Source organism: Melanostigma gelatinosum (genome assembly GCF_949748355.1).
Source record: "Melanostigma gelatinosum genome assembly, chromosome: 19".
In the NCBI taxonomy this organism is placed as follows: Eukaryota; Metazoa; Chordata; class Actinopteri; order Perciformes; family Zoarcidae; genus Melanostigma; species Melanostigma gelatinosum.
In genome coordinates, this window is record NC_136652.1 from 14,510,796 (window position 1) to 14,523,717 (window position 12,922).

Below are 12,922 nucleotides of genomic sequence, written 5' to 3' on the forward strand. Positions count from 1 at the left end.
AATATGAGTAAGGAGACTGGCTGAGAACGATGACTCACCACACCATTTCATATATATATATATATATATATATATATATATATATATATATATATATATATATATATATATGCACTGTATATATTCCACTTTAACTGACTTTTGTACACAGAACATGCTGTGTTTATATGGTCACAAATAAGGTCCTTGAATACGGCCTCATTGTCCCAGCGCACATGTTAAAATAGGGACCATTATGTTCAGTTGATCTGCTTTATTCACACATTTGAATTTCTATCAATAAGTCCTCAAAAAAACTCACACTTTATGTTGTAAATTAAATCTTTCAGCAGCATCTCTTGTGACCCAGGGCGGGCAGGTTTCTCCCCGAGCTTACACCTGACCTCCTTTCATGCTGCGTGATAATGTCAAATGTATTACTTCTTTTTCCGCCCATCATGGGGTCTTATTCTATCTCCTCTCTGTCATCTCTCCAACCTATCTCACTGACTGCCTGTCGCTCTTCCTCTCCAGCTTATAATTGGATTTGAGTCTGGGATCGTGGCCCTTTGGGATCTGAAATCAAAGAAGGCCGACTGTCGCTACACTTACGATGAGGTAGGCAAATCTCCCCTATTTCCTTTCGTCTGTCACAGATTTCAGTGATTCCTCCCACTGCTGTGCAGTTTAATGAAGATGAAGCTGAATTTTGGCTTGACAGAGGAGATTTTTACATCCAACTCTAACTGGATTTGTGTTGTCAAGCTACGAGAAGAAAAAAAATGACTTCCTCAACAAACCAGTTAATTAGAGGTACTTGCAGACGGATTTAGTCACTTTTGGACAGAGCCAGACTAGCTGTTTCTTCCCGTTTCTAGTCTTGATGCTATGCTAAGTTAGCCGGCTTCTGAGAGTAGCTACATATTTAGCATACAGACCTGAGAGTGGTATCAATCTTAAATATCTTTTACTTCAAGCTTAGTTGCTTCATTAGAAAGTATGAATCTATGAAATATCACTTCACAAAACACAGTCTCTTTGGCTTGTGCTGCAGTCACAACCAACGGAAAATATGTTTTTTCTCATTTACAAAGAACAACAGTTTGTGAAATGCATGATTTAACAATGTCATGATTTATTCAGTGTCTCCGGAGTGATGTTGCAAGGCTGCACAGTGATTGCGCTTGCATTTTGCAGTTGTAAAAAGGGAAACATTTTGTAAACGGTCCACCTTTTTAAAGCGCTGAGTCATGTCGCTTCATTGGCTTCCCCCAGAGGCAATAGAGTGTGTCTATCAATAAAAGACAACACGACAATAAAAAAAGAGACACCGCGTCAGAGCTGCTCGGATCTCTCTGGACCTGGCAGGTGTCAAACCAAGACCATATCTGTTATCTGTTACCAGATTAGTCTTCACACAAAATCTCTTCTCCACTAACATAGTTGCTGTAATTCAATTGTTTTATGTTCCGTAATAGATGCGATAAAATGTATTACAGCCTGTGTTGTTTATGCTGGTTTTAGAAAACCTTTCCATTTACTCCATGTGATTATGCTTTTACGAATGCATGTGAATATTAATCGGAGATCTCATTTATAAACTTGTCATTTAGGTGTCAGGTGCTAAATTAGATATCCAGGGCATTATTAAAGCAGCAAACAACTATTTGCTAAATTATAGCAATAGAAATGTTCCCAATCTCATATAGTAGCACTTTTAGACTGACTGAATGGTTGCGGTCAGACATGCACACATGTGAATAATCATACAGTGGTGTACGTAGCTCTTAGACGCAGAGCCAGACCGCCTGTTGAAGATAATACGATTATTGGAACACTCGTGCTGGTGCTCACCTCATTGGCAGCGCTGAGGTGCCGTAAGCACGCTGAGATAACAAGAGTCACAGAGGACTACGTAGACACAAATAGGAGAGTGGATTTTGTATGTTCAGTCTGAACAGTTCTCTCTCGCTCTCTGTCTGTCTCTCTCCGTCTTTCTCCCTCCCTCTCTTTGCCCTGTTTCCCTCTGTCAGATAAGCTAATATCCTCCTGCTGCTCCGAGGGCATTACATTCTCGAGTACTGAGTCTCTCAGGGGAGCTCATCTCTTCTCCCCAAACCCCTACAGTTACACCTCTCCGGAGACCGGGGGTTGAGTGAGCGGGGGCTGCTCCTCATTTCATTCACTCTGATTTACACTGACGAGGAGAAAGAGCCTGCAACACACAACCGTTCTTGCCTCTCTTTTGGAATGTCTTGGGGTTATTCCCATGGCTCATGCATCCAAATGGTTATTAGAGTCAGATATATTTAAAGATTCATTTGCCCCCTGACAAGCCTTCAGGGGCGCTGAAGACAACCTCTGTGTTCTCCTGTGCGACATCACTGCTGACATGTGGTTATGATGATTGGGCTGTGACTTTTCTATTCATACTGCTGTAGACAGGGCTGTAGAGTGGAGAGTGGACGCTGTGGCACACACCAGGGCTTTGTGAGGGTACGGGTGGGTGGTATGGACAGAAATATATGAGCTTGATATCAGTGTGTTATGATAGTCACTTAAAAGTCTGCAGCACTTCTCGCTTACTCTTGTATACACAACATTCAAAGTTGGCGAGTAAAGAGAGAGAGAGCGAGAGAGAGCAAGAGCAGCGGCAGTCTAGCGGTCTGGAAAATGAAAAAGTGAGAAATAAGACATTATTTTCTGATTTCTGATTATTTTCTGACCTCCGCACAACAATGTGCAAGGTTCCGCATTGCCGGATTTTGTGTGAATGCAGCCGAATCGACTCTCTGTGGTCTCTCTGCTTTGTGTGTGTGTGTGTGTGTGTGTGTGTGTGTGTGTGTGTGTGTGTGTGTGTGTGTGTGTGTGTGTGTGTGTGTGTGTGTGTGTGTGTGTGGGATGGGGGTTTACCCTTACTTTTGGTCAAACAGACACACAGAGCTGCAGCTCTTCATACATCCATGCTAATAATACTGTAGGGTAAAATAGTTTTTTTTACATCTATTTAATCCATTGCAAACTATATTCCTCCCGCTGTGCACTCTTTTTCCTGCTGTGTGCTTTAATTCGAATACTATTTGCCAGAAGCTTGCCGCCACGTATCAAAGTTGTCGAGCGAAATGAACAAGGGGGCTTTTCCTCTTCTCCTTTTCAACGGCAGAGTAAGCCAGCAGACCAGCAGTGATGGATTCACGCTTTGGAATGAGCGTGTCTTAAAGAATATATTAGTTTTGATGGGAATTTGTGGGTGTTTTAAACAAGTGGAAGGCAGTCTATGTTCCCATATTTCAAAGGAGACGGATAAATGCTTTTTGTGAGTAACGTCAACTCCGAAATTCCTGGCACATTTTTAACGACTCTTGCACTCGCACTTGCACTCGCAGATCGGGATATAAACCTGGCCCCCGGACAGCAACAAAGTTTCCAGCAGAGTACAGACAAAGAGCAGAGGCCATAAAACCTTTGTTTTTACAAGCTCACAAGGAGCTGAGAGAGCATGCCTTCCACTCTGTGTCTATCAGTGGGTTGTCTATTATTAGCTGTGGATCAGCAGTATGGGTTTCCAGTGAGTGCTAGCCAGAGAGCATCCGTCACTCTGACCCTGCTCCACTCTGCCCCATCTGACTCAACACCTTCTTCTGAGTCCGGCCCTGATGAATGGGCGACATCACAGCCAGATTTGAGTTTTTAGTTCCCTTCTTCCTCTGATGTTTGTCTCCTGGTGGCTGTTTGTCACTCAAGGAGTGCGTGGATGAGTCTTAATACTTTTGTGTCATACCTTCAGAAGAACCATTATTCAAACTCAATGTTGTATATTTTTCTTTTTCTACATTTATTTCTGGAACGTATTTCCCTTCCAAATGGTTTTTTATTTCTTTTTTCCTTTTTATATCATTTTGACCATTTTCTTGTACCTTGCACACAGTGTTCCAGCCATTTCGTTCTCACTCTCTTTTCTCTTTATATCTTTTTCTCTCATGGAAAGAAACCAGCAGTTTCTTTTCCCAAAAGCCTCAAAACTCTCTTGCAGAAATGTTTGGCTACCTCTGGTGTGACGAACATAACCAGAAAAAGTGTGTACACAAATGCAACCCGCCAAAATACAAAAGAACTGTGGGGTAAAACGTTTCCCTCGGACCAAGACGCGATTCCCAGAGCTGTTATTGAAGGCCAACAATTAAACGGTTAAAAAAGACAATCATTCCCACAACCACTCTCAATAATTACTTCATTTCCAAGCAACACAAATCATTTAACAACTTTGGCTGTGGAGGACTTTGAACACCGAGTTCATAAATAGTCTTGACTGCTGGATGCAGCTTCAGTCAAGATCTAAAACAAGTTGTAAACAAATGAGGAGCACTTTTTTAATCCAGTTCCAAATGGGTGAGGTTATCCACACAGCACAATACTTCCTGACCTGTACTATTTGATGGACAGCTCAGGAGACTCTGTTTGATGTCTGCATGCACCAAATCCCTCCCATCTGGTTGTCTGAGAAGAGTAAAAGCACATGCTACAAGTTATTTGCATACTCTTAGTGACACAAGTCTGGCTTTATTAAGAAGTGTTTTCTTCGCCCCTAAGACCTGTTGAGAATACAGACGGATAACTTCACTATTCATTGCTGATTGGTCATTTGGCAAGTCTAGCGCAACGTCCATGAGATGGAGAATATCATTTTTTATATGATGGTCAGTCTCTGTGGAGCTTTATCTGTCAGGATGTTACTCTTCATTATGCTAATGTTAACTCCTTGTTAAGAAAAAGATGAATCCCTCACACCGCTCTTGCAAGACATTTGTTGATTAAGTTATTTTCCTAATGTGATTACTCACAAAAATAATGGTGTGGAGGGGGTTATTGTGGGGATTACAGTAGATAAATGTCACTCTGTTGGTCTAATGCTTTGATCCAGATTGAAATCTCTCAACCATTATGAGATGGATTGGATGGATTAAGGTTGACGAGGATGAATATTATTCTTTTACCATTTATTCTTGCCCCTATGGGCCGCTAGCACTGCTGTATGTGGAACGCTCATGGACTGCTAGCAGCTCTATATCTCTACCTTGAGCAGAATGCTAACATCAACATGCTGACAATGACAGTTCTATATTGTTTACCATTCTCACATCAAGGGTGCTTCGTCATAAACCCAAATATTGGACGTATAAAGATTTGATCTGATTATGTTGGTCGATAAATAGTCGGGGATCACAGAAGTTCTGACAAGTCAGACCGGCATTGCCATCCCGAGAGCCATGCAGTTAACATGGCTAAAAATCCTTGAACGCTATACATTTAAATTCATCTCAAGGGTCGATACAACATGAACAGTTTATTTCTAACTCAGGCAAATTAAAGAATTTCACATTTTTGACAATAAACCTCAAAAAGTCCAACGTTTTGATTGTAATTTGAGCGTTCTAATATCATAGCACTTTTTTTGTTGGTGCATTATCTATTGTTAGTGTTGAAAAAGTCTTAATTGGCAAATCAAAGCTTAAATGGGCTTGTTTCTTTTAGGGCTTATGTAATTAACACAACACAACAGTGTTTGTGTTGATTTAATGTTTCAAAACAAGAAGGGATTGCTCTATGGAAATTACTGTTGACATACTCGCCCCAAATGTTTTTTGTTTTTTTTAGATTAATCCTTCTTTGGTTGTTCTCCTGCTTGAACTGAATTACCATTGCTGTGTGTGTGTGTGTGTGTGTGTGTGTGGCACTTCAGAGCTAAGCTCTCTGTTTGTGTGTATGTCTGTTTTCCTTCACCAATCACCAAGTTTGTTTTCATCTGTGCTGTGAATTATTGTGTGTGTGTGTGTGGGGGGGGGGGGGGAACACAATCGCTCATGTGTGTGACTCTAATAAGTGTTAACTGAATTCTCTCATACCCCAAGGACCAGTCTGTGAAAACTGACCTAATGTAATAAATCACGAACGAGTCTTTTTAATTGACATATTTGATATGACGAGCACCATGTTTTCCAATTACCGTACTCATTTTCCAATTAAGAACAATGCAATGTTCCCTGTTGGGACTGTCACAGCGATCATTGCGCTGATAGATTTCCAGAATTGATTCTGTCAAAGCTTCTCTGAAACTGTGATTCAGTTCTAGCATTTTCTTGAATATCTGCAGTTCATGTACTTTATCTGGGTTGCAGTCAACATAAAGAAAAAGCATCTTCAACCACCCCCCTACCACTAACTGATCTCATTAGTATCTCATCTTTACTAAAACTCAATTTATCAATGAATAAATCAAGACCTGTCGATCATTCCCAGCATTGGTCCCCAGATCCCCAAGTACACACTCTATATGTCTAATTATACGTACAAATCGTACATATAAGGAAAACTAATTTCTCTTCCAGAGTGTAGGATGCAAAACATTTTTTACAGAATGTTAAATTGTGTTCAGCACACCTGCTGTAACTACATCCACGCCACCTGGCACTGCACGCCGGTGAATCACGTCTGGCAAGAAATCATTTCCAAACTGCATCCCACCTGTCCCTGTCACTCTGCCTCGTGCCGAGACTCACATCCGCCATCAGCATTGAGAAGACACCTGAGCCATCACTCATTAGGGCTCTAGTTATGTCGAAGAAAACAATGGTCATGAAGAGGGAATCAGGAAAGTCCATCACTAAAGAATGCTTTTGAAAAGAACATGTTTCGTTTGTGCGTCTTTGTGGGAGTGAGAGGGAATGAGTCATTGACTGTGTCATGAGATAATGTGAGTGGTGCGTCTCTGCAGCACGATGTCACATACAGCCGTAACTCTGTATCCTCAAGCTCACGGTGACCTGGAGTCTTTTTTTTTAATTAAAGAACCCACGATAATGAGACCTTTTGAAAATGCTCAAGGCTGCTGCATCCAAAATCACCCACCTCAGGAAGTTCTCCACTTTACTGGTTTCATCTTTGTGAGTTCAAGGTCTGACCAAGCAAGACTGTGATGGAGTACATACTTTACCAGCAGGCAATAGACAGGGTTCATTACCCCTCAAAACATGACACAACTTTCTCTGGGACAGATACAATTAGAATTGTTGTTGAAAATTGATACATGTCGAAACAAATATAAGCTTTAATTGTAAGAGATTGACTTGACCTGACCGCGTGCTCACTTCGACATTGACGACGGTAAACATTTACGTCAGATTAGTGCTGGAGACGAGACGAGGAAAACCAAAGCTAAGTTCACACCTAAACAGTAAGTGGAGCTTTAGCTTGACTGTTAAAGTGTGCACGGAGGAAAGAATGCACATAAGCATGACCGACCAGCATATTTTTCTTTTTCTAGAAAAGGCTATACCTAATTGTAACCTCCATTTCAGAGAATATGTCCAATCATTGTCTCTGGGAGAATATTTTCCCTGACAAAGCACCGGCTTTGTGGTGGGACATATTACTGATGCTGCAGGTGTTCTGGTAAGAACATGCCCCCGGGCGTAAATTCATGCGACGAGCCTCGTAAATACTGCTTCGGAAGCTGTTGTTGAGCTTCACACAGATTTGGTGCACATCATCATATTTACTCAATGTCAGGACGTTCACTGGGTTAAATTATGAGCTATAAAAAGGGCATCAATAGGCATGGTTGCCCTTTACTGGCATACTTTGGACCTGATTCATTTGTGTTTTTAATGATTGCTTGTCAGTGGATAAATCATTGTGAACCAGTTGAGATGATGGGGAGGATGAGAGGACGGAGCAGGCAACATCTCTCTGACTTTTTCCTGCCGTTCCGTATTCTTCTCTAGATATATTTGCTTGTCTCTGTATCAATTTCTCCATTTGGTCATTTGTTATTCATTAAAAAGGCCTCACAAAAAGAAATACTTTTTCCCCAGTAAATACTGTAGATATTAGAATTGTGATTACTTTCACTTTTTCTATTAAACTTGCGTTTCTTTTTTTTAAACTTCCTTGCTTACCTCATTTAAAACACATTACAGACAAAACGTTTTCTCTTTTACCTGCTCTGCTTCTTTCTCCACATTCAGCAAATGGGTCAAATAAAAAAAGCTCCTTCTAATATATTCATTTATGCCACAGGAAATACTCTGAAGTCAGGGGCCAGACTCTTTTATCTCACTTTCCCCATCTGTTCAAGAGTATATTATCCAGGGTCAAGGGCGTTTAACCCCCGCATGAACAGTGTACTGTGCACCGTATGGCTAACACACTTGTAGATTAAGGTGGATGGTGGCACATGATGCTTCGTCTTGCTGAACCACTGACCCCCCCCCCCCCCCCTGTTGTTTCCTAGGCGATCCACTCAGTTGCCTGGCATCACGAGGGCAAGCAGTTCATTTGCAGTCACTCAGATGGAACTCTGACCATATGGAACATCAGAGGCCAGGGCAAGCCCATACAGACAATCACCCCACATGGTAAGCAGCGGGACACACACACACACACACACACACACACACACACACAGGCTGCGTCTAAAATCACTTCCACACTCATTCATTTAGTACTCCTTATATTATTAGGATCTTATCTTCATTTTACCTCAACACTTCACCATATTAGGTGAGGTAATTAATTAACCTCATACTTGATCTTTTTCCTAACATTAGGCATTTTAATCCCCCAAATAAAAATCTGCCTGGTGCTGCACACCATTTCTGAAACATTCTAACACTTGTGGGTCAATCAGTGCAAAATTCATTTTTCAAAATAAGAAGAAATGCCGATAAATTGACCACAAGCCGGAAAATATTCCTGGATATGTCTCATCTTTTCAAACTTGCTTTGACCCGAAAGTGTTTCACCTCACTAACATTATTAATTGTATTTCATTAACTGCTATTATAATAGTTTTTTTTTTACCATTTCTATGATATTTCTCTCTTTTTTTGAAGAATTATCCTTTTTGCTGTGTTTCCTGCATTTTGTGTATTTCTCATCTATTATGAGGCACATTTTATCGTATCTTTTTCAATCGCCTTGCAATCTAACCGTTCACAACTTATAGACATATAGATCTGGATTGCAAATATAAATTGCTTCGTATTGAGGGATCACAAACAAAAAAGGTCGGTAACCACTGCTCCAAAGAAATCGAGTGGATTCTGCTAACTTTATCCAAATACTCCTGGACGTCAAACTTTCTACAAGGAGGGCCATGTGGACACAAATGCAGCAATTTCATTCGGTTATTACATTAAAACAAAAGCACTGGTTCTGCCTGGTCTGATTACTTTGCGGTATAGTTCCTGTTTTACAATACATGACACGTGAGCCTTTAGCCACCTCTGTTAGTCACATGATTTGCTCCATACCTCCCTCAAGATAGTCCCTCCAAGTCACTCCCCCATCGTTTCCCTATTTCAATCAAAAGGATTATTGTCAGTTCAATTATGTCCTGCCTCTGTTTGCGTTGCTTTGTGTCGGCACGTGCCTACATTAGTGCCGCTGCTCTGTTTATTTCCTGCAGAAAGGCAAGTCTGCTCTTTTGAAGATGCATTTTAATCTATACTCCTCCGTCTCCCCGCACACCTACTCATCCCACAGAGCACTCTGACAAGTCACTCAGATGAAGGGACTGGGAGAACTAGGCAGAGTGTGTGAGTGCAACAAATGGACGGAGAGAGAGAGAGAGAGTCAGAAAGAGGAACAAAGACGGGAATTAAATTAAAGGAAATAACTTCTCGCCAGTTTCTCAAGCTGGTCTTGTGTGTCGGGGATTGCAGAAAGGATTTCGCCACACAGGCTTTTTAATTAGTTGTTTCTCCCACTGCTGCATACATAATTAGTTTGGTATTTAATGGGCATTATGCAAATTCATTTGACAGGTTTAACTAAGGCTTATAAGTCCTCCTTTACTTGTCTTTTCGATATCTGTTAGTTAGATGTAGTTATTAAAAGCAGTTCTTTGTTATACATACCTGCCTTGTATAAACCTGCCTTAGGGCTCACTTTGGTTCTTTAAAAGTAGTTCAGATATATACAGAGTATATATACAGCCACTGTTTGTGCATTCTGATATGCATAGATAGGCACACATGTGATAACCGTGCAAAATAGATATATTCTGAAAGTCATCAGTGATCGTCGCACCTTCTTTGCATGTCCCTTCCCTCTGCATTTGTCTTTATTCTTTCTGATGAATAGCCCTTTGTTATTGTTTTTTGGCCACTGTTCAGAGCTGCAATTTAAGTGCAGCTCTGAACAGCTTCTAGGAGGAGAGAAAAAGAAACGAGATGACAGGAGGAACAAGAAAAGAGGAGGTGAAGACAGATGAACTGGCAAACTAAAGTAACTTCTGTTTGTTCTATTTTAGGAAAACAGCCCAAGGACGGGAAGAAGCCAGAGCCTTGTAAACCCATTCTCAAAGTGGAGTACAAAACCACTAGAATCGGGTATGGACTCGCTCTCTCTCTCTCTCTCTCTCTCTCTCGCTCTCTCTTATACGCACACACATACGCACATGCTTGGGCATTAATAATATATTAAATATACAACACTGTAATGGCAAAATACACATCAAGGTTGACAGGAGTGACCAGCTGTTGCCAAGGCAATGTGAGCAGATTAATGTGCATTAATCGGAGCTACCCAGAATTTATACAATCAATCCTTTGATATTAATATAATGAAGAAAACACCACCCGTCTTTGAGTCATGGCGTCATGTAACAGGGGTATTTCTCTAATACTTTGTCCAGTTATTACAGTGAAAAGGTCTTTTTAATTGTCTCTTTTTTTTTTAAAGATTGTTTGTAGTCATATAAAGTTGTGGTTTCACCTGTCAAAGTTAGCTGGTAACATAGTCCATACACCATATCTACAGTATACAACTGCAATGGCCATCAGCAGACCAATCAAAATAGGTATTTTCTGTGTATATATATATATATACATATAGAAATCCAGTTGAATGTTTATACCTGTGCGTGTGTCTGTTCCAGGGAGCCCTTCATAATCCTGTCTGGTGGTCTGTCTTACGACACGGTAGGACGGCGTCCATGTTTGACTGTAATGCATGGGAAGAGTACCGCTGTGCTGGAGATGGACTATCCAATAGTAGACTTCCTCACACTCTGTGAGACACCATACGCTAACGGTACGTTTGTGTTTATTGTGTTGTGGATGTGATCGTATGGCGTGTGCATGTTTGTCCTTTCGTCAATGCATTAGAATCACACACACACACACACACACGCTTCTATTTTTTTTAATTATGTGGAATTGCTTGTACACGACTATATGTCTGAACGAGAAAGCAAATGGCAGGCAGACAAAGTATCGTCACACCTACCAGTGCAGGAAACAAAAAGGAGCAGAGAAGTACAGTACGCAGACAAAGACCCAGAGGAGGAGTACAGCTCATAGCAATAAATACAGAGCATCAGCGCATCATTCTCAGTCAATTAGATTTGATCTTAAGCTTGGAGATTCTTTATTCACCTTGAAAATAGCAGGTTCACAAAACACGTTTACAACAAGGTCGACTTGCTTTCAGCCACATCTCACAGCCTTCCTCTGGAGAGAGTGTTCCCAGTGCTTAGAAAGGCAAGTAGACTTGAAAGAGACACACAATTATAATATACTGTATATTGGTTTGCTTATTGCCTTGATTATAATTGTCTTTAGTGAAATCGGCAGTGAAAGTGGCCATAATTACAGTTGTCATTCTCAGCTCGCAGTGATCTAAAGTTACATACAGTAACGTGTCACGAGAGAATGTGAATCAATTGTAGACCAGCACCAAGGAAGTAAAGTGAGAGGGACAGTGCGAGATGTGGTGACAACACTTGTCAAAGTGTTTCAACCTGAGTGTACTCTGACAGCCAGCTGCTCCACACAACAGACTTTTCTTTAAACACCAGCTTGCACTAAACACTCGTGGTTATACCACATACCTGAATGGTCTCTGTTTGGTGTGTGATGCTACTTCCAAGTGTAGCTACAGTTTAATGTCTGCCATAAAGGCCTGAGCTTTTTTTAATGCACTGGACTCACACAAAGCTTTAGGGCAGGGAACTTTGTGGTTTTTACGGTCAGAAAGGTAGTTCTTTCTCTGACGCAGCTCTGGTGTCAAATGTGTACATATTGTAAAGCCCTCTGAGGCAAATTTGTGATTTTGGGCCGTACAAAATAAATTGAATTGGTGTGATCAGTGTAAATCTATGAATGGTAAAGAATTCCCCTGCATCCTTTCAGTAATTATTAATTACCATGTATTTTCTTCATATTCTGCATTCATTATGTCATTGCTGGATGCACATGTCCCTTTTGTTCGTATTTATTACTTTTTTTTTTTGGATTTTAGACTTGAATGTCTTGATATGTGCAGTTAGCTTATCGAGCAGCAGGGTGATCTGCACTGGTTCCAGTTTTTTGTGCCTTATAGGTTATAAAAATCTGTGAAACCAGTGCATTACTTTTGAATTGGAAATTCTACTCCCAAATCAGACTGATGCAAATATTTAACCAGAGCAGTATCCCCCCCCCCACAGACATAAATCTCATAGATTAATGAATTTGAAGCATTAAGCGTTCCTGCCCTCACATCTTCAGGGCACAGATTTGATAATAACATTTGCCACAGAAAGTCTCCCCATGTGGTTTGCAGATCTCAGTGGAGTTCTCTCTCGAGGAATTTCAACACTGCTGAACGTGTGGTGTGATGAATGACTTGCTTCTCTGCTTCTCTGCGCAGATTTTCAGGAACCTTACGCTGTGGTGGTCCTTCTAGAAAAGGATTTGGTGGTCATCGACCTTGCACAAAATGGGTGAGTCTGGCTCTGCTATTATGCCGATTAGTGCTCGTTATCTTTATTATACGTGATATAACTTACTTTCATCAATCTTATTCTTTTAGTACGCATGCAGCACTGAATGAGATTAATGCACGGATACTTGGCAGACAGGCTCACTTAATTAAAAGTGACTTTGTCCGTGCCCTCTTG

The 12,922-nt window shown here is 40.9% G+C and overlaps 1 protein-coding gene across 2 annotated transcripts in view; it reads left to right on the plus strand.

Annotated features, from left to right (window-relative positions):
• Positions 1-12,922, plus strand: part of stxbp5a (syntaxin binding protein 5a (tomosyn)) — a gene marked incomplete at its 5' end in the record, with an annotated part of 81,037 nt that overhangs the window by 50,770 nt on the left and 17,345 nt on the right. For both annotated transcript variants that reach the window (XM_079290313.1, XM_079290312.1), the window contains 5 exons: positions 514-597; positions 8,270-8,393; positions 10,292-10,370; positions 10,919-11,073; positions 12,673-12,745. In XM_079290313.1, coding sequence (XP_079146439.1) covers positions 514-597; positions 8,270-8,393; positions 10,292-10,370; positions 10,919-11,073; positions 12,673-12,745 — 515 coding nt within the window. The remainder of the gene's footprint in view (positions 1-513; positions 598-8,269; positions 8,394-10,291; positions 10,371-10,918; positions 11,074-12,672; positions 12,746-12,922) is intronic.